This window comes from Rhincodon typus, chromosome 34 (genome assembly GCF_021869965.1).
Source record: "Rhincodon typus isolate 14 chromosome 34, sRhiTyp1.1, whole genome shotgun sequence".
NCBI classification, from domain to species: Eukaryota; Metazoa; Chordata; class Chondrichthyes; order Orectolobiformes; family Rhincodontidae; genus Rhincodon; species Rhincodon typus.
This window is the reverse complement of record NC_063365.1, coordinates 20,643,790-20,664,176: the sequence shown is the minus strand read 5'-3', so window position 1 is coordinate 20,664,176 and position 20,387 is coordinate 20,643,790. Positions and strand designations below refer to the sequence as shown.

The window sequence follows — 20,387 nt, the reverse complement described above, 5'->3', positions numbered from 1 at the left end:
GGTGCAGGGCTGGATGAACACAGCAGGCCAAGCAGCATCATAGGAGCAGAAAGGCTGACGTTTCGGGCCTAGACTCTTCATCAGAAAAGGGTCTAGGCCCGAAACATCAGCCTTTCTGCTTCTTTAAATAAATTATGTTGAGTAGTTTGTCCAGTTGCATTGCATCAGCAACAGACACTTCACACTTACATTTAAAATAAGAAAAAGTTAGGGTCCAGGCTACCTTCTTAAAATATCTTGACAGGGTCTAGTCCACAACACACTGCCTATGATGGTATGTGCAATTTGTACGAGTCAATGTCTTGCTCTGAATGCAGCTTGTTCTAAGTGCTGGGGAGAGTCTCTCTGAAGCTTACCGCTGGACGCACTGGCCCCAGAACTCCCTGAACTGTTCTGTTTCGCATTTTCACGCAGCAGCTGAAACCAGTCCCTGAGTCGATCGCCAAGATCTGCTAGATCCTGACCGGTGCAGCCAGCTGGAGAGGAAAGGAGAGAACAAATGATAGAATTACTCGGAGAGTGCTTGGCTCTGAGATATAGGGGTGCAAATGTTGAACTCTTTGACTGTTAGTGGGCGGGACGGTGTGCTGTAAATGCAGTATGCTTGAGAAGAGTGATAAATCCACGAGAGTTGAAAATGAACATTGGGGCAGGAGTGGGAACAAGGAGGAACAAGAACAAAAACAAAATTGCTGGAAAAGCTCAGCACGTCTGGCAGCATCTGTGAAGGAGAAAACAGAGTTAAGATCCTTCGAAGGGTCACCAGACCCAAAATATTAACTCTGTTTTCTCCTTCACAGATGCTGCCAGACCTGCTGAGCTTTTCCAGCAACTTTGTTTTTGTTCCTGATTTACAGCATCCGCAGTTCTTTTGGTTTTTATTTAAGGAGAAACGAGACCCTGGATTACCTGCTATGCAACAAACCTGAGACATCAGCTCAGCTGAAAATGAACATCCTGTAAAATAAGCAAACAATGCAGCATCACTTGTGTCCCATCTCCAGTTCCCTTGCTCTCTATCACTCCCACCTCATGTCTGAATCTATTATAGGCTCATCGATAGCAATTAGTCACTCCAATCATTCAACAATCCCATTTTAAATGTATAATGCCAATCCCAAGATAATGCTAGACAAATTAGATGACATGAGTCTTGCTTCATTTACCAATTTCCATGTCCAAATTTAACAAGAGTTGAAAAAATATTTGCACTAATTCTTGGTGTACCAATTGGCAAATGAAACATCCAAAACTATGGATTACACAATTAATTACAAGGAGGACATTCGATTTACTTGGGCACCTTGCCCTAGGAAGGAGATATTGGCCTAGAAGGGAGTACAATTTAGGTTTTCAAGAATTCTACCTGGACTTATAGTTCATAGAATCCCTACAGTGTGGAAACAGGCCCTTCGGCCCAACAAGTCCACACTGACTCTCAGAGCATCCCACCCAGACCCATCCCCCTAATCTACACACCTCTGAACGCTACGGGCAATTTCCCATGGCCAATCCAACTAACCCGCACATCTTTGGACTGTGGGAGGAAACCAGAGCACCCAGAGGAAACCCATGCAGATGCAGGGAGGATGTGCAAACTCCACACAGATAGTCACCTGAGGTTGGAATCGAACCCAGGTCCCTGGTGCTGTGAGGCAGCAGTGCTAATCACCGAGCCACCGTGCCGCCTTCAGGAGTTATGTTATGAGATTATATAAATTAGGCAAGTTTTCTCAAGAATTTAGAAAGTTAAGGGGTAATCTAATCGAAGTCTTCAAGATATTAACAGGAAAGGACAGGGTAGAGAAAGATAATACAGCATGGAGCTGGAGGAACACATCATGCCAGGCAGCATCAGAGGAGCAGAAAAGTTGACGTTTCGGGTCGGGACCCTTCTTTAGAGCCTGCTGTGTTTCTCCAGCTCCACACTGTTATCTCTAACTCCAGCATCTGCAGTTCTTGCTATCTCTCTGTAGAGAAAGGTAAAGTATTTTCACTGGTTGGAGATTATAGAACAAGTAGCATAGTCTGAGAATTTCAGGAGGGATGTCAAAGCACTTCTACACACAAAAGATGATAGATATTAGGAACACTCTTGCATATGCTCTTTGGATGCTAGATTAATTGTTAATTTTAAATCTGAGATAGATAAATCTTTGTTTAGAAGTAGTATTAAGGGATATGGGCCAAAGGCCACAGAAGTTAGGCCACAGATCAACCGTGATCTCATTGAATGGTGGAACAGGCTTGAGGGGCTGAATGGCCTACTCCTGTTCCTATGCTCCCACAACATTAGGAAGAGTGCTGGAAACCTAGATCAGAGTCAGAAAAATGATTTCATGCAATTGGTTATTCAAGTCCAGAATGCAAGTGTCTAATCTAGCTTGGATTGCACACTCAAATCCTGCAGCCTAGAGTGAGATTTGAAGTTATATAACTAAACATTCATAAATATTTCTCAGATTCAGTATAAGTTCAATTGAATTTTAGATTTGAACAAGATATAAAATTAGGCTTTACTTAGGCGAATGAAATGAGGGAACATCAAGGCCTGTGTACACAAGTATGCAAACAGAGACAGAGCTGAAGTGGTAGCCTCATAAGTGAAGCCATAGTCATAGAGTCATAGAGATGTATAGCACAGAAACAGACCCTTTGGTCCAATTCGTCCATCCTAAATGCATCTAGTCCCATTTGCCAGCATGTGGCCCATATCCCTCTAAATCCTTCCTATTCATATACCCATCCAGATGCCTTTTAAATGTTGCAATTGTACCTGCCTCCACCACTTCCTCTGGCAGCTCATTTCATACACGCAACCACCCTCTGTTAAAAAGTTACTCCTTAGCTCCCTTTTCAATCTTTCCCTTCTCACCTTAAACCTATGCCCTCTAGTTTTAGACTCCCCTGTCCTGGGGAAAAGGCCTTGGCTATTCACCCTATCCATGCCCCTCATGATTTTATAAACTTCTGTAAGGTTAGCCCTCAGCCTCTGGCGCTCAAGAGAAAATAACCCCAGCATACTCAGCCTCTCCCTGTGGCTCAAACCCTCCAACCCTGGCAACATCCTTGTAAATCTTTTCTGAACCCTTTCAAGTTTAACATCTTTCCTACAGCAAGGAGTCCAGAATTGAACACCATATTCCAAAAGTGGCCTAACCAATGTCCTGTACAGCCAACTCCTGTAGTTAATGCACTGACCAATAAAGGCAAGCACATCAAATACCTTCTTCATCACCCTGTCTACCTGTGACTCCACTTTTAAGGAACTATGAACCTGCACTCGAAGGTCTCTTTGTTCAGCAACACTCCCCAGTGCCTTACCGTTAAGTGTATAAGTCCTGCTGAGACAAAATCATAGAATTTTACTGTACAAAAGAAAGCCATTTGATCCATTGTGGCTATACTGGCTCCCAAAAGAGCTACTCAGCTACTCCTGTGAAGATGTAATTTTTGTTTTCTGAATCTAGCATCTTTCTTCAAAGGGTTGATTTAGAATAAGCACAAAATCGAAGTAAAAATGGTGTGTTGATAGCTAAATGGGAATTTGACTCCTAATACTGGGAATGATGTCAGGTCAGTTTTAACAGTGAGATGGCTACTGAATTGTAGAGTCACAGGGTGAAATGCTGGTCTGCATGCTAGTCCAGGAATGTTCCACTCAATTTGATTGCAATAGACTTAATATTTACAAAATGCATTTCATGCCAGATATACAGCCCAAAAGGTGAAAACAATCCAAATTAGACATCACAGAAATTGAGTATTGCTGAAAAAGGATACATTTGGTCGATGCTTTTAATCTTGCACTCAAGATTGTCAGTTGAGCCTGTGCGTTACATACATTAATACTCAGACAGAAAGAACGTGTACACACGTTGCTCCTGCTTCAACTCAACAAAACTAATGACAAGCATTGAAAACTGAAAGGACTGCGGATGCTGTAAATCAGAAATAAAAACAGAAGTAGCTGGAAAATCTCAGCAGGTCTGGCAGCATCTGTGGAGAGAAATCAGAGTTAACGTTTTGGGTCACCAGCACTCATTTGAGCACTCTGCCCTTGCGCAATATGAATATCAGTTTTCCCCTCGAATTGGTATTCTTGGAAAATGTCCTGATGAGTGCACAATGAGACGGTGAACAAAAGGTATCCTTTTTCAGCAATACTCAAGTGCTGTATGACCAAATGACTATTTAAACTACAGAAAGTGCAAAAGATCCATTTTTTTCTCTGTACGTCACGCTCCACATAGATGTACCTCAATACATTTTCAATCCTCTTGATTTACAATGTGAGGCACACAGCCCAAGTAGTTCTACACTGTCCAGCCCCTCAGTACACTATAGGGATTAGCTGAATGGAACAAAAACAAAGTTGCTGGAAAAGCTCAGCAGGTCTGGCAGCATCCATGAAGGTAAAAACAGAGTTAACGTTTTGGGTCCGGTGACCCTTCCTCAGAAGGGACCCGAAACGTTAACTCTGTTTTCTCCTTCACAGATGCTGCCAGACCTGCTGGGCTTTTCCAGCAACTTTGTTTTTGTTCCTGATTTACAGCATCCACAATTTCTTCGGGATTAGTTGAATATTGTTGCAAGTTCTAGAAGATTCAAGCTGAACTGTTTTCCTAAATTTGTTTACTAATTTTATGAACGACATAAATTTTTGGAAAGGAAAACACGCTGGATGGAGACGAGGTGAATATCATTGCAAATTCTGTAAGGTTTAAGTTGAAATGGTTTTGTAAATTTTTTGGACAAATAGAATATCTTTTTGGGAAATAAAGAGTTGGGGTAGCTGCTGCCAACTGGTAACTTCTTGAACCCATTACTTTCAAACATTTGAATTAGGAGCTGGAGTAGTTCGCTCGGCCCTTGGGCCTGCGCTGATGTTCAATGAAGATGTCGAGGTGCTGGTGTTGGACTGGGGTGTATAAGGTCAGAAGTCACATGACACCAGGTTATAGTCCAACAGGTTTATTTGAAATCACAAGCTTTCAAAGAGTAGCCTCGTCATCAGGTGACAAAGAAGCTCCAAAAGCTAGTGCTTTCAAATAAATCCTTTGGACTATAACCTGGTGTTGTATGACTGCTGACATTCAATAAGATCATGGATGATCTGGCCATGTCCTGAATTCTCATTTAACCCCAATAACCTATGCCTGATAGTATCAAAATTATATTGTAGCATCTCAGAGTGGAACAGGCTGTCTAGAGAAAAGTTTATTTCTATTGCACTTTCTGTAATTTTCAATTTGAAATTGTTTATCATCAGGTCACGGTCATAGAGTTATACAGCATGGAAACAGACTCTTTAATCCAACCAGTCCATGCCAACCATAATCCCAATTTAAACTAGTCCCATCTGCTTGTGCTTGGCCCATGTCACTCGATGGTGGACCCGCTCTGGGGAGTGGGGAGATGAATTACTCACTGCAGGAATCCCAGCCTCTGACCTTCTCTTAGAGTCATAGAGCCATACGGCTCAGAAACAGACCCTTTAGTCCAAACATAATCCCAAACTAACTTAGTCCCACCAGCCTACACTTGGCTCATATCTCTCCAAATCTTTCCTTTTCATGTACTTATCCACACGTCTTTTAAACGTTGTAACTGTACCCGCATCCACCACTTCCTCTGGAAGTTCATTCCACACATGAACTACCCTTTGCCTAAAAAAGTTGTCCCTCATGTCCTTTTTAAGTCTTTCTCCTCTCACCTTAAAAATATGCCCCCTAGTCTTGAAACCCCCACTATAGGGAAAAGACACCTGCTATTCACCTTATCTTTACCCCTCTTGATTTTAAAAACCTCTGTAAGGTCACCTCTCAACCTCTTATGCTCCAGTGAAAAAAGTCCCAGCCTATCCAGCCTCTCCCTGTAACTCAAACTTTCCATCCCTGGGAACATTCTGGTAAATATTTTCTGAACCCTCTTCAGAGTGATAATATCCTTCCAAGAACAGGGTGACTGGAACTGGACACAGTACTCCAGAAGAGGCCTCACCAACGTCCTGTACAACCACAACATGATGTTCCCACTCCTATACTCAAGGGTCTGAGCAATGAAGGCAAGCGTGCCTAATGCCTTCCTAACCATCCTGTCTATATGTGACGCAAACTTCAAAGCATTATGTACCTGAACCCCAAGGAATCTCTGTTCTACAACACTACCCAAGGCTTATGTCTGATATAGGATGTATATTGTAAACATTAGAAGTTTTACAATTGGATTGAGACATCTAAGAATGGATCACGTTGCAGGGAGGCACGTTGAATTTTATCGTCCTTTCTTTGATTTATAAGTCACTGTGTATGGTAATGCACTTTTACAAATCTAATAAATAAGGTATAATTTTGAAAAAAATAAATCAAGGCTTAGTGTCAATAAATACATTCTTTGTCACTAACCTCCACTTTGCCTGGGTGATGGTTCCAACCAGATAGAGTTTTTCAATTAGTTAAGAATAGAAGAATTAGGAGCAGGAGTTGGCCATATGATCCCTTACCTTGTTCCATCATTCAATACAATCATGGCTGACTTTTTTAACCAGCTACATTTTTCTGCCCTTTCTCCACACCACTCGATGTCTGAGTATAATGTATCAATCTCCAACTTGAACAGACTCAGTGAGTGAGGATCCATTGGCAATGGGCATGGAGCAATGGTTGGTTTATATTTGTGTCCAATTTGTCTGAGAGTGATGTGGGTTATCATCATCAATATCATTGGAGCTCTAAGCCCGCGCCTGGCATTCACCTGACTTGCTCGCAGGGTCAGAGGTTGGAGCGTGCTCTGTTGGACATGGGCATTTGCCTTCACACTGCTGGCTGAGCTGTTTCCCAGTCAGACATACCTGTAGTTCCAGCTTACACTGTGGGGAGAGAGAGAAAAGAAGAGAGGGGAGAGGAAGAGAAAGCAGGAGACAAAGAGAGATTAGAACAAGTCAATGGATGAATTCAACTGGGTGCATCTACTTTGTGGATTCAACCATTTTGGAATGAGTTATCAGCTAATTAATGGAATTCCACGGTTATGGTTATGAATTCCTTTTAATTTTTTTCTTTCAATTGTCTCCTGTTAGTTTTCTCTCACAGAAGGTTATTTTAATTCTGGATCAATTCACTGATGCTGGGTATAAACCCACACACACGCACACACACACACGCACACGCGCGCACACACACACACGTGAATATAAAGGGTTAATCTTTATTTGCAGATACATCTTATTTTGTTCAAAAAGCACACAATTTGTAGACAGTCAATATGGCGTTTTATAAATTCCTACTTTAGAAATAAAACCAGTCTGACTCCAAACCAAAGCACAAAGTTTCTTAACAAGGCCTCACACCTACCATGCATTGTCTGAACTAAAATGTCACCTCTTCTTTACCTCTTCTGATAAAACCTTTAGTTCTCTCAGGACCGTGACTTGAAAGGGATTCGGGGATTTACATGTACATATTAATCAATTAAAACCTCTGGCTGTTTAAAGATTTAACAGCATCTTAGGTTTGTTTAATACATCCTCATCAGTGGTGTGAACCTTTGATCTTTTACTTGTAAACTCTGTGTCTGATGCTACCTCTCTCACTGACACCTGAAGAAGGAGTGAGCTCCAAAAGCTTGTGTTTTCAAATAAACTTGTCGGACTATAACCTGGTGTCGTGTGATTTCTGACCTCGTCCATCCCAGTCCAACACCGGCACTGCACATCATGGGTATAAACCCAAAGCAACCATAACAAACTGTCGCAAACAGAAAAATTCCACAAACATGGTGACATTTCCCTCATTCAGGTCATAAACAGGCCATTCGGCCCATCAAGTCTATGCCAACACTTCGAAGAGCAGCCCACCCAGCCCCACCAGCCCCCCCCGCCCTATCCCTGTAACTGTGCAATTCCCCCATGGATAATCCACCTACCCTGCACACTACGAGCAATTTAGCACAGCAAATCCACCTCACCTGCACATCTTTGGACTGTGGGAGGAAACCAACGCAGACACCGGGAGAACATGCAAACTCCACACAGCCAGTCCCCTGAGGCTGGAATCGAGCCCAGGTCCCTGGCACAGCAGGGCAACAGTGCTAGCCACTGAGCCACTGTGCTGCCTGTACCTTACTGAATGCCTTGTGAGATCCAAATATATTACATCTACTAATTTCTCCTTATCTATCTCGCTTGTTGCCTCAACAAAGAATTCTCAGAACAATGTTTGACATGATTTCTGCTTCAGAAAACCATTCTGACTCTGCTTGATTGCATTATATGTGTTGAAATGCTCTGCTATTATAGCCTTTATAACAGACTCTAATATTTGTCAATGACAGATGCTAAGCCAATCGACCTACAGTCACAGGTTTACGCTTCTCTTCCTTTTTGACTAAGTGTGTTACATTAACGTATTGCAATCGTCTGGGACTCTTCCATAATTTAAGGCTGTCATAACCACAAATGGGATAACGTAACAACCAGCTAGGAGGGCTGTGAATATTAATACAACCTCTTCAATTACCAAAAAAACAGAATAGCCAGATTACAGCAGTCACTTGCAGAGAGCTCAGACAAAGCTGTCAGCCTACATCATGGGCAGCACAGTGGCTCAGTGGTTAGCACTGCTGGCTCACAGCGCCAGGGACCCGGATTCCACACTTGGGCGACTGTCTGTGTGGAGTTTGCACATTCTCCCCGTGTCTGCGTGGGTTTCCTCCCACAGTCCAAAGATGTGCAGGCTAGGGTGGATTGGCCATGGGAAATTGCCCGTGGTGTTCAGGGATGTGTAAATTAGATGGATTAGACATGGGAACTGCTGGGTTACGGGGAAAGGATAGGGGAATGGGAATGGGTGGGATGCTCTTCAGAGGGGTGGTGTGGACTGGATGGGCTGAATGGCCTGTTTTCACACTGTAGGGATTCTATGAACATCATTTTTAAGTTTGATCTTCTGAATTGATTGACCAGTAACCGAACAGTAACGTGGCGCCATTGCTTGCAAACCGGATTAGGCAAGCTGCTGGTCATGAGGTCAAATCCCACTCTGTTAAACTATGGAACTAAATTCAAGAAATCTGGCGATCTATAGAGATCCAACTGTTTCAGGAGTGGAATGTGAGGAAGGAATCTGCCACTCTGTCCCATTCTATCAACTCAAGTGGTTGACTTGATTTGGGTAACAGCTAACAACAAACAAGACTAAAGAATAGCAGCAAGACATCAACAGGATAAAGGGCAGGGGTTGCGGGGGGGGGGGGGGGGGGGGAATGCCATGTCACAACAGACCAACATTTACAGGAAGCCCGCTAAGGAAGATGAAGCTGGGGAATACAACCTTTCCTGCTGACAGTGGCTCTGCCTTGACCCATTTCCTAATCCTCACTTCGAAAGTGAAGACCAGAAGGGGAGAAACACTTAAACATAACTCAGCAGGAAGAGAAAATGGGGAGGAATACCCACATGCGTGTGTATATCCTGCTCCCCTCAGTCTGTTGGTAACACAGCCTGACTAAGGAGCACACTCTCTTCGTGAGCAACACCACCCAGGTCAGGCTAATCAATCTAAAACACTCTCAGACTTGCCCATCACATGGTCACACTTGACAAAACCTCCACAAGTGAACTTCCCTGGCCACTGGAAATGTTTCAGCTGCAAGGATTACATTTTTCAATTCTAAAAAATGGTAAAAGCAATACTCTGCAGACGCTGTAAATCTGAAACAGGCTCAGAAAAAGCTAGAGAAACTCAACAGGTCTGGCAGCGTATGTGGAATCATAACAGAGTTAAAGTTTCAATTCTTCTTCAGAGCTTGTGTTTTTCTCTCTCTCCACAGATGCTGCCAGATCTGCTGAATTTCTCAGCATTTGTGTTTGCTTAAAATACATAATAGCCTGGCCATTTAACCAAGATAAGCATCTGTCGAAGAACAGACAGCCTCTAACTGACCCAGGAAGCTTCAGACCTTAAACATATTATGCAGCATAATAATATTTGTGCGTTGCATGGTAAAATGTAGCATATCCCTTGATATACTGTAAGCAATGCCCTGGGATATCCTCCAATAGCTGAATACAATTCTAAAACGTGCCTGTGAAGAAATCTTCGAAGATTCTGACATTGTGAACATTGTCAATGAAGAAATAAAGCTCTATTGATTAGGTTCAGTGCAAATGTGACCTTTGTGCTGTCACAGAAGAGCACAGCTCAGAAAAAGGGCAACCTGAGGTTATGCACTTTGCTAGGAAGAACAGAGGAGCTGAATATTATTTAAGTGGTGAAAGACTGTAGAAAGTTGCAGCACTGAGGGGTTTGGAAATCCCCATACATAAATCACAAACAACCAGCATCCACTTAGAATCACAGAATCCCAACTGTGCAGATAGAGGCCATTCAGCCCATTGAGTCTGCACAGACCCTCTGAAGAGCATCCCACCCAGACCCACACTCCCACCCCATCCCCGTAACCCCGCATTTCCCATGGCTAACCCACCTAGTCTGCACATCCCTGGGCACTATGGGCAATCCACCTAGCCTGCACATCTTTGGACGTGGGAGGTAACTGGAGCACCCGGAGGAAACCCACACAGACACGGGGAGAATGTGCAAACTCCACCCAGCCAGTCATCCAAAGTTGGAATCAAACCTGGGTACTTGGCATTGTGAGGCAACAGTGCTAACCACTGAGCCACCATGCACCTCTGGTGTTGGTAATATGGAAGGCAGGCAGAATTTTGGCATTTATTTAACAGGGCTAAAAACAGGAAGGTCTTGCTAAAAGTATACAAGGCACTATTCAGATCTCACCTAAAATACTGTGAACAGTTTTGGGTCCCTTATCTAAGGTGAGATATACTGGCATTGGAGGCAGTCCAGAGAAGGTTCACGCGGCTAATCCCAGGGATGGAGTGATTTTCTCATGAGGAGAGGTAGAGTAGGTTGGGCCTTCTTAGGGGGTCTTACAGGTAGATGGAGCGAGGTTGCTTCCCCTTGTGGGATGGGACTTTATCCCAGAGTAAGGCAGAGATTAGGAGGAATTTCTTCTCTCAGATGGCAGCAAATCTGTGGAATTCTTTAGCGTAGAGGACTGCGCAGGCTGGATCATTAAATATATTCAAGGCTGAGATAGACAGATTTTTAATCAGAAAGAGAATCAAGAGTTATGGGGAAAAGGCAGGAAAGTGGAGTTGAGGATGATCAGATCAGGCTCAATCTCACTGAATGGGAGAGCTGGCTCGATGGGCTGAATGGCCTGTTTCTATTCCTGCATTATATGGTGTTGTGGCCACTCAGTCCATCAAGCCCGTGCCAATTTAATGACAGAGCTATCCCCCAGTGCCCCTCTTTCCCCATAGCTCCTTCCAGTATTTCCCCTGGTCCCCTTTGAAAGTTACTACTTTATGTCAGAATTCCAGGCCATGAACTCCAGTCCATCCTGGGGGCTCTGGAATGCTAGTCATACCTGCGATGAGTAGGTGTGACCATCTGAACCGCACACAGGGGCCATCTGATCTGCTTGGCATGGCTTGCAGGTGCTCTCCACATGCCCCAGGGAAGACTGCTTGATTCTGAAACAAACAGACATTAGCAGTGAGGAATATCTGCAGAAAAAAACAGCATGCCCTCCCTGAACAAGAGAGGTAAAAACCTTTCCTTTATAACTCTGCTACGTAACTGAGCATCTTCAACTCTGGTTTTGCAGACCCAGGGAAAGTTAAAGGGAAGAATTTCATCCAGGTTTTTAAAACCATGAAAATTTTAAACAGTGCAAGATTGATAAACGTCCCATTGAGGAAGGGTCACTCAACCCGAAACGTTAACTCTGATTTCTCTTCCCAGGTGCTGCCAGACTTGCTGAGCTTTTTCTGCAACTTCTGTTTTTATTTCTGATTTACAGCATCTGCAGTTCTTTCGGTTTTTATGTAACAAGGTCAAATATCTTGGTATCATTACAGGGAAAATCAAGAATATATATTTTTTTAAAACTATGGTTATTAGCAGTGGCAATGAGGATAAAACATTGGTTGGGCCACAGCTACAGTACTGTGCACAATTCTGGAATCCACATTATAGGAGGCATGTGATAGCACTGGTGCAGAGGAGATATATCAATAATGACAATCAATTATGATCAAATGTTATAATCAATTATAATCAAATATTATTCTGAGGAAGGTTCACCAGACCCAAAACATTGACTCTGATTTTTTCTTCACAGATGCTGCCAGACCTGCTGAGCTTTTCCAGCAACTCTACTTTTGTTGGAGATTTACCAGGGTGTTGTCTGCAATGGAGAGTTTTTAATTAGGAGGGAGAGATTGAACAGACTGGGGTTGTTTTCCTTGGAGCAGAGGAGATTGAGGGAGGACATGATTGAAATTGTGACGGGCATAGATAGGGTAGACGGGAAGGAACTTTGGCCGTTGGTGGACTGATCAATGACCAGGCAGCACAGATTTAAAGTAAGGGACAGAAGGTTTAGAGGGAACTTAGAGCTGGGGGAACACAGCAAGCCAAGCAGCATCAGAGGAGCAGGAAAGCTGACGTTTCGGGTCTGGACTCTTCTTCAGAAAATTCTCCAGCATCGGCAGTTCCCTCTATCTCTGAAGGTTTAGAGGGGACGCGAGGAAAAAAAATTTGTTACCCAGAGGGTGCTGGCAATCTGGAATTCACTGCGCATAAGGGTGGTAGAGGCAGAAACCCTCATAGCAATTAGTTGTGCACTTGTGATACCAAGGCTATGGGCCATGTGCTGAAAAATAGGATTAGAATAGTTAGGTGGTTGATTGTGACCAGCACAGACTCAATGGGCCGAAGGGCCTTTTTCTGCACTGTAGACCTCTATGACTCTAAATGAGGCCAAAAAGAGAGCATTTAAAACTTAATTGTGAGGACAAGAATAACATGATCCAGGAGCTAGCGACGAGAGTGGGTTTAATGACAAAAATAAATAAATAAAATGATACGGGGAGGAAGGATTAAAGTGGAACGGGTAGTGAAAGAAGTCGCAACGCACAATGGGCCGCACGGCCTCTTTTTGTGATGCAGATTCAAAGATTGAACTATTATTATTGTGGAGGATCAGAATCATAGAACAACTGGGGAGGTTTTCTGTATTATCTGCCAGGTTAAAGGGCTATTCTCACTGAGAATACACACTGGCAAACTGTGCAAACAGTCCAGCCATCTCAACATGTTAAACAACTCTCAATGCTCACTTCCAACAAGTTGCAGCAGAACGACAAGGAGTTTATCCAAGCAGCAAGAGGCTTGCAAGTCTTCAGCTCTGGGACACTAAGCATAGAGAGGGAATTTAGAGTGGGGGTAGTGCTGGCAACCATTAACCTGACCTATTGCCTCAGTCAACCCATCAGTGAGCAAGTGGCCAATCAAAGGAACAGGGAGATGGTAAACTGATCAACTCTATCTGATTCTAAACACAAATTACATGCAGGTTCAGAAAATAACATTGTGGAATAATACGTCAGCCATAACATGAGGTAAGTAGAGTGTACTTGGCAGGAACAGGTGAAATCAAGATTTCAAAGTTCTCCATCACTGCCTTGGTCTCACCTCATGCTTGGGTCTATTGACTCATTGATAATAATTGATTGTCATTATTGGACCAGAATTCCATTATCATTGGATTAAGCGACTTATCAGTAGGGTAGAAACTGAACTAGATGGACCTTGGTCTATTCTTATCTAGCAATTCTGTCTTCCTATCTAGAGCAATTATTGATTGGTCAGCAATGGCTTTAGATCTGCGCAGCTACTTTACAGAAATTCAGACTAGCTGGATAGGAGAACTCTGCTTCATTCCAGTTTCCAATACTGTTCCGTTACATGTTAAGCATGAGTTAGAGAAGTTTCAGCAGAAATATTTAACACAGATACAACGGATCCACATTACTTTGCTCCTCTGATATCTGTCCCTAATTTATTAGAGAACAATTTTCTTTTCTCATGCAGTTCTTTCGCATCTATGTCGTTGTTTGGCATGTTGCCAAAATTTAATTCATTCAGTTCTTGTGGGAAATAAATGCTGTATGTTGTTCTTTTGCTACTCAACAGATTTTTCTGGAATGTATCTCCTACCAACTAGCGAGGAACCCCTTTAAAGGACATTTTTCAATAGGCATTAAATACTTTGAGAAGTTACAGATGTTCAAATTTATTTTTACAGCCGCAGTGACTTCGGAATTAATCGCCACTTAAAAGGACTAGTACAGCCACAGGCCTTTCAGCCCTTCCAGTCTGTGCCAGCATTTAAGCTCCATATGAGCATTTTCCCATTCTATTTCCTTCTCCTCAAAGCAACATATCCTGCTTTACCGCCTGACATCATGCATTATCTAACTTGTCTGGACACCTCAATAACTCCCTTTTGTGGTGAGTTCCGCATTCTAACCACTCTGAGTGAACAACCTTCTCCTGTGCTCCTCTTTGGTTTATTGGTTATTATATTTACGGTGCCTCATTTTTGAACACTCACATGGATAAAAAAAATCTTCTCTCTGCCTACTCTGTAAAACTCTTTAAAGATCTCGATGAGGTCTTCAAACTGAACATTGCGCAACCATCAGTGAGCATACCTGCTCCTGACCTTACGATGGAGGGAAGGTCATTGATGAAGCAGCCGAAGATGGTTGGGCCAAGGACACTACCCTGAGGAACTCCTGCAGAGAGGGGTTCTGGAGCTGAGATGATTGTCCTCCAACAAACACGACCATCTCTCTTTCTTCCAAGTATGACTCCAACTAGTGGACAGCTTTCCCCCTCACAGACTACCAAAATGCCAGGTTGTCAATTAAAACCTTAATGCTCCCAGTAATGGGGCCCACCAATTGCCTGTATCTATTTTGAAGAAATCTAAATTCCTTCCTCCAACTACATTGAAACAGAAATCAATAAGAGCTATGTTATTTTCTTTACAACCTTCTAGCACAGTGACTCAGTGATTAGCACTGCTGCCTCACAGCGCCAGGTACCTGGGTTCAATTCCTCCCTCAGGCGACTGTCTATGTGGAGTTTGCACGTTCTCCCCGTGTCTGCATGGGTTTCCTCCGGGTGCTCTGGTTTCCTCCCACAGTCCAAAGATGTGCAGGTTAGGGTGGATCAGCCATGGGAAATTGCCCATAGTGTCCAAGGATATGCAAGCTAGCTGGATCATCCATGGAAGATGTAGGGTTGCAGGGATACAGTAGAGGGCCGGTTCTAGGTGGCATGCTCTTCAGAGGATCAGTGTGGACTTGATGGGCTGAATGGCCTGCTTCCACCCAGCAGGGACACTATGATCTGCTTTCTCAACAGATGTCAACCGACGTCCCTGCTGGGAGCACCAACTGAGATCATATCAAACACTCTCCCCCACCCAGCCCCAGGACTCTGTTCATGGCCCACCACCCTGTGAATCAACTGAAATTAGCTCTCCTTTGGCCGAGCGCACACCGAAGCAATTCACAACGTTGCCCAGATGTCGAAATGTAACAAAACATTTGGAATGCTGAGGACAATTACATTCCCTGCGGAGACTGCGAGTGCATTAATAATGCAGAACAATCAATACAGTTTGACCTTAAAAGGATTCTGTTTCGTTATCAGGGATCATTTCTACACGAGTTCTGCCCAGCTTCAGAAGCAGTGTCATCACTCAAATGACAATTGTCTCATCAATTCAGTCGATTAACATCTTGCTGCTCACAGTATCCTCACATCCTGATGCCAAGGTTAGCTCAGGAGATGTCACCATTAGTGGGATTGAATTGATCGCAGATGTGAATGGAAAAAGATCCTCATCGATCTGATGTGGACGTGAGCTAGGCTGGACTAAGCTGCCTTACTTTAACTCATGCAGGACGGTGGGTCAGACAGCATTTGCGGGTCAGTAAAGTCAACCCTGATGAGGGGTTTCAGCCCGAAACGTTGACTTTACTGCTCCACGGATACTGTCTGACCTGCTGTGCTTTTCCAGCTCCACATTTATTGACTCTAGCTTCCAGCATCTGCAGTCCTTATTGTCTGCAGGATGGTGGGAATTGGGTTTGGATCCAATCAGGTACAATCAGATGAAGGGCATATGATGGGCCTTGCACAGTGCAGGGGGCATGAAGGCTACTGGGAGCTTGTCAAAGAGGGCAACGAATTGTGAACAATGAGCTCCACGCCCAAATTCTCCAGACACATTACAACAGGAGCATACATTCATTTTTCTACAGGTGTGGCCTTCTCAATGGGGCGGGCGTGATGTATGTCATCATTGGAGGGGTGGGGGTTGTCTGTGACATTACTGAAGGGAGAGCTTCCCTCATGTACGCAGCCTGACTGAGGGCAGATGGAAACAGGTCTACACGGCTCTCACAGCGAGCTGCATTGGTGTGACTGTGTGTGTGTGTGTTTGTGTGAATGCAGCGATACCCGTAGCGCATCTAACCTGTGCTGTAGTTTCTTGCGACTGATGCATATGGCCCTCAGCTGGCCCTGGGAGATGCACACTTTGTGTCGGCTGCACTTCACCTTTTGACATGGGTCCTTGGTGGGATCTAGTGCTGCAGACGGAACAAAACACACAACAGTTACTTACAAATGGGAGAATACTCCAGCCACGGTTGAGCTTTCTAAATGTCTGCAACTGCAATCTGAGAACCTTCTAGGATGAGGCCATTTGGACCATTGCGTCTTTGAAGGAACTCTAAAGTCATAACCCTCCTGTCCTCTTTACCTGCTAAGGGGTCCCTTAAAATGCGAGCATGTTATTTAAAAAAAATTGAAGTAAAAAGGCTTAAAAGGGACCCGAGGGACAACCTTTTCACACAGAGGGTGATTTGTGCGTGAAATGGTTGAGGCTGGTACAGGTACAATATTTAAAAGACATCTGGACAGGTACATGGATAGGAAAGGTTTAGAGGGATTTGGGCTAAATGAGGGCAAAAGAGGATGGTTCAGTTTGGGAAACCTGATCAGCATGGACAAGTTAGGCCGAAGGGTCTGTTTACATGCTGAATACCTTTATGATTCCAGCATAATTTGTACTCCTCCCGGTGTACGCAAGCTCACCCTCCAACTGAAACTCATTTTATTCCAGGACCTCAATTAAATTATTTATATTTATCGGTCTGTACCCATTGTCCTCATCCCACAGACCTCATTTCAAACAAGACATTAACAACATTAATATGTTTTATTCCACATGTAATCTGTGTTCTTTTTTAACCCTGTGAGATCTCATCCACTCCCTTTACAATAAGAGTCCAGTATTAGTGTATATTCTCAAATTTCAACACCAAATATCTAGCGATCGCTGCATTGCTCACATCTATCCTGATCCATCCATCTCAATGCTACAGTCAAGAAAACACTCCAACTCCTCTACTTCCTCAGAAGGGTAGGGAAATTCGGCATGCCCACAAAGACTCTTAATTTTTATAGATACACCATAGAAAGTATCCTATGTGGATGCATCACAGCTTGGTACAGCAACTGCTCTGCCCAAGACCACAAGAAATTACAGAGAGTTGTGAATACAGCCCAGTCCATCACAAAAACCAGCCTTCCTCCCACTGACTTTGTCTGCACTTCCTGCTGCCTTGGGAAAGCAGCCAACATAATCAAAGACCCCTCCCACCCCGCTTATACTCTCTTCCACCTTCTTCCATCAGACAGAAGATACAAAAGTTTGCAAACACATACCAACAGATTCAAGCACAGTTTTTTCCCCGCTGTTATCAGACTTATGAAAAGACCTCTCACATATTAGAGATGATCTTTCTCTTCACCTTCTCTGTAGCTGTAATCTATTCTATTGCAATCTGTTCTATTATCCTGATGTACTTATGTAAAGTATGACTTCTACTGGTTAGTGTGCAAAACAATACTCTTCACTACATGCAACAATAATAAACCAAATCAAATCAAATGAAGAAGCGTCTATGCCCGAAATGTCAGCTTTTCTGCTCCTCTGATGCTGCTTGGCTTGCTGTGTTCATCCAGCTCTACACCTTGTTATCTCAAATCAAATGTCTCCCTTCAGCAAATTCAAATTTTGATCTTTCTTGACTCCCCCTCCCCAGTCTCTCCCACCCTGTCTCCTCACCCTCTCCTCCATTCCACTCAAGCCTCCCTCACCCTCCATCCACTCTCCGTCTTTAATGATCGCTTTGGGGTGCGTTGGCACAAACTGTTGATAACTTGGAGGCTTTTGAACTTTCACAAGAAGTGACAACAGTTCTCTCACTGCTAGGAATCTTCACTTGGAGACAAATTATGGCTTCATCTTTGGAGGCAATGGTGGTTCCCCAGAATTCTGGCTCCCTCTAGGGGATGGGATTCTTGCTTTGATGAATAAAAAAGGAGAATGTGTTTTATCTTTAAAAGGAGGAGCATCGCCAATCTCACACCATGAGAAATCTCAAGTTTCAATGGCTCATTTAAGCTAAGATTCTGTTCGTAGATTGCAAAGGGAAACTGGCATTCTAACTTTTGCCTTTAGAAGACAGAATTAGCGAATAGATGCAGGAATGTTCTGGAATTAGTCTTAAGTGTAAAGTCTAGCACTTAGACTTAAGTGTAAAGTCTATTGTGAGAAAGACCCACAATAATGTCAACAACGACTACAGTCTGTCCCAGAAAGTTAAGAATATTGAGATTTCCCTCCAAAAGTCACACACAAGTGAGAACCCTAATTCTCAGACTGGTCACGTGACATCCGAGTCACAATCCAACTGTCAACGTTAGATGTCACCAGTGCTCGATGTTGGCAAAGAAAACAGAGGGGAGAATATTTTCTCTCAGAACACATTGCGCTTTTGTTAACAGCGATGTTTGCACTGGAAGCAGATTCAATAGCAATTTTTAAAAAGGGAAAAGACATAAAGTTGTAGTGTTTTGGACATAAGAGTCAGGGTTGAGGGAAGGTGGTTGATTCTGAGACTCATTGGCTATCTCCTTCAAATAGCCATCAGGCTTGCAATAGCCTAAATGGCCTCATTCCGGAAAGTTCTCTAACTGTAAGTGCAGATAGACTCAACACTGCACTGTAGGCGAAGTTTGATTATTGCAGCCAATTCTACAGTCGGCATTAATGCTGGCCTGAAGCTGTTTTGAACTTGAACTGATGACTAAACATGTCCACGTGATCTCAAAGAGGCGGCTTGTCAGCTGATGCACAGCTGGTGTCATGTTGTGTCTGTACAGGACATTGGTTTTAGGTCACTTTTGGAATACTGTGTGCAATTCTGGTGACCCTGCTATAGGAAGGATGTTGTGAAACTGGGCAGGGTGTAGAAAAGATTTACATGGATGTTGCCGGGGACGAACGGTTTCAGCTGTAGGGAGGGGCTGAATAGCTGGGGCTATTTTCCCTGGAGCGTCTGAGGCTGAGGGGTAACCTTATAGAGGTTTATAAAATCATGAGGAGCATGGATAGGATGAATTGACAAGGTCTTTTTCCCAGGGTGGGGGTGCCCCAAAACTACAGGGCATAGATTTAAGGTGCGAGTGGAAAGATTTCAAAGGAACCTGAGGGATAACTTTTTCACGCAGAGGGTGGTGCTTGTATGGAATGAGCTGCCAGAGGAGGTGGTGGAGGCTGGTACAATTACAAAATTTAAAAGGCATCTGGGTTGGTACATGAATAGGAAGGGTTTAGAGGGAAATGGGCCAAATGCTGACAAATGGGACTAGATTAATTTAAGGGTGTATGGTTGGCCTGGACAAGTTGGATTGAAGGGTCTGTTTCTGTGCTGTATAACTCTATGACTCTATACCTAGCATCACCAGATAATGCAAAACAGCATGCACCCAACACAAAATGCAAAGAATTGTTGAGACAACACAGTGAGGAGCTGGAGGAACACAGCAGGCCAGGCAGCATCAGAGGGGCAGGAAAGTTGATGTCAACTTGCTATCTGTACAAAGAATTGTTTGTGTTTTTCACAATTCCTGCATTGTTTTCAGATTCTCTTCTGTAAAGGTGAAAGCCCTTCCCTGGCCTAAGCAGGGATTGATTCTCTCACTGTAATGCTGATATCCAAAAGACAACATGCAGATAATGGGTCCATTGGCATGGTGGCAGACTAACTTAGTTAGAGATAGAAAGATAGTAAGAACTGCAGACAATGGTGTCAGAGATAACAAGGTGTGGAGCTGGAGGAACACAGCAGGTCAGGCAGCGTCAGAGGAGCAGGGAAGTTGACGTTCCGGGTCGGGACCCTTCTTCAGAAATTGGTTGGATGTTTTTACCACATGCCTCACTCTGACCAAATACATCGCCACCTGCCGTGAGTGTACCTGCTACTTTCTGACGAATTCTGATGGTTTCCACAGGGACTGTGATCAGGAGGAGTTGTTTCTGAGCATTGTCCAATTGCCCCCATTAGAATATTCTTCACTTTG

General features: G+C 43.7%; 1 protein-coding gene across 2 annotated transcripts in view; it reads right to left on the bottom strand.

Moving 5' to 3' along the window:
- The window catches only part of spock2 (SPARC (osteonectin), cwcv and kazal like domains proteoglycan 2), a 75,609-nt gene that overhangs the window by 13,860 nt on the left and 41,362 nt on the right, over positions 1-20,387 (bottom strand). For both annotated transcript variants that reach the window (XM_048616349.1, XM_048616350.1), the window contains 4 exons: positions 16,429-16,543; positions 11,458-11,563; positions 6,757-6,871; positions 357-476 (listed from right to left, as the gene is read on the bottom strand). In XM_048616349.1, the coding sequence (XP_048472306.1) occupies positions 357-476; positions 6,757-6,871; positions 11,458-11,563; positions 16,429-16,543 (456 nt within the window). The remainder of the gene's footprint in view (positions 1-356; positions 477-6,756; positions 6,872-11,457; positions 11,564-16,428; positions 16,544-20,387) is intronic.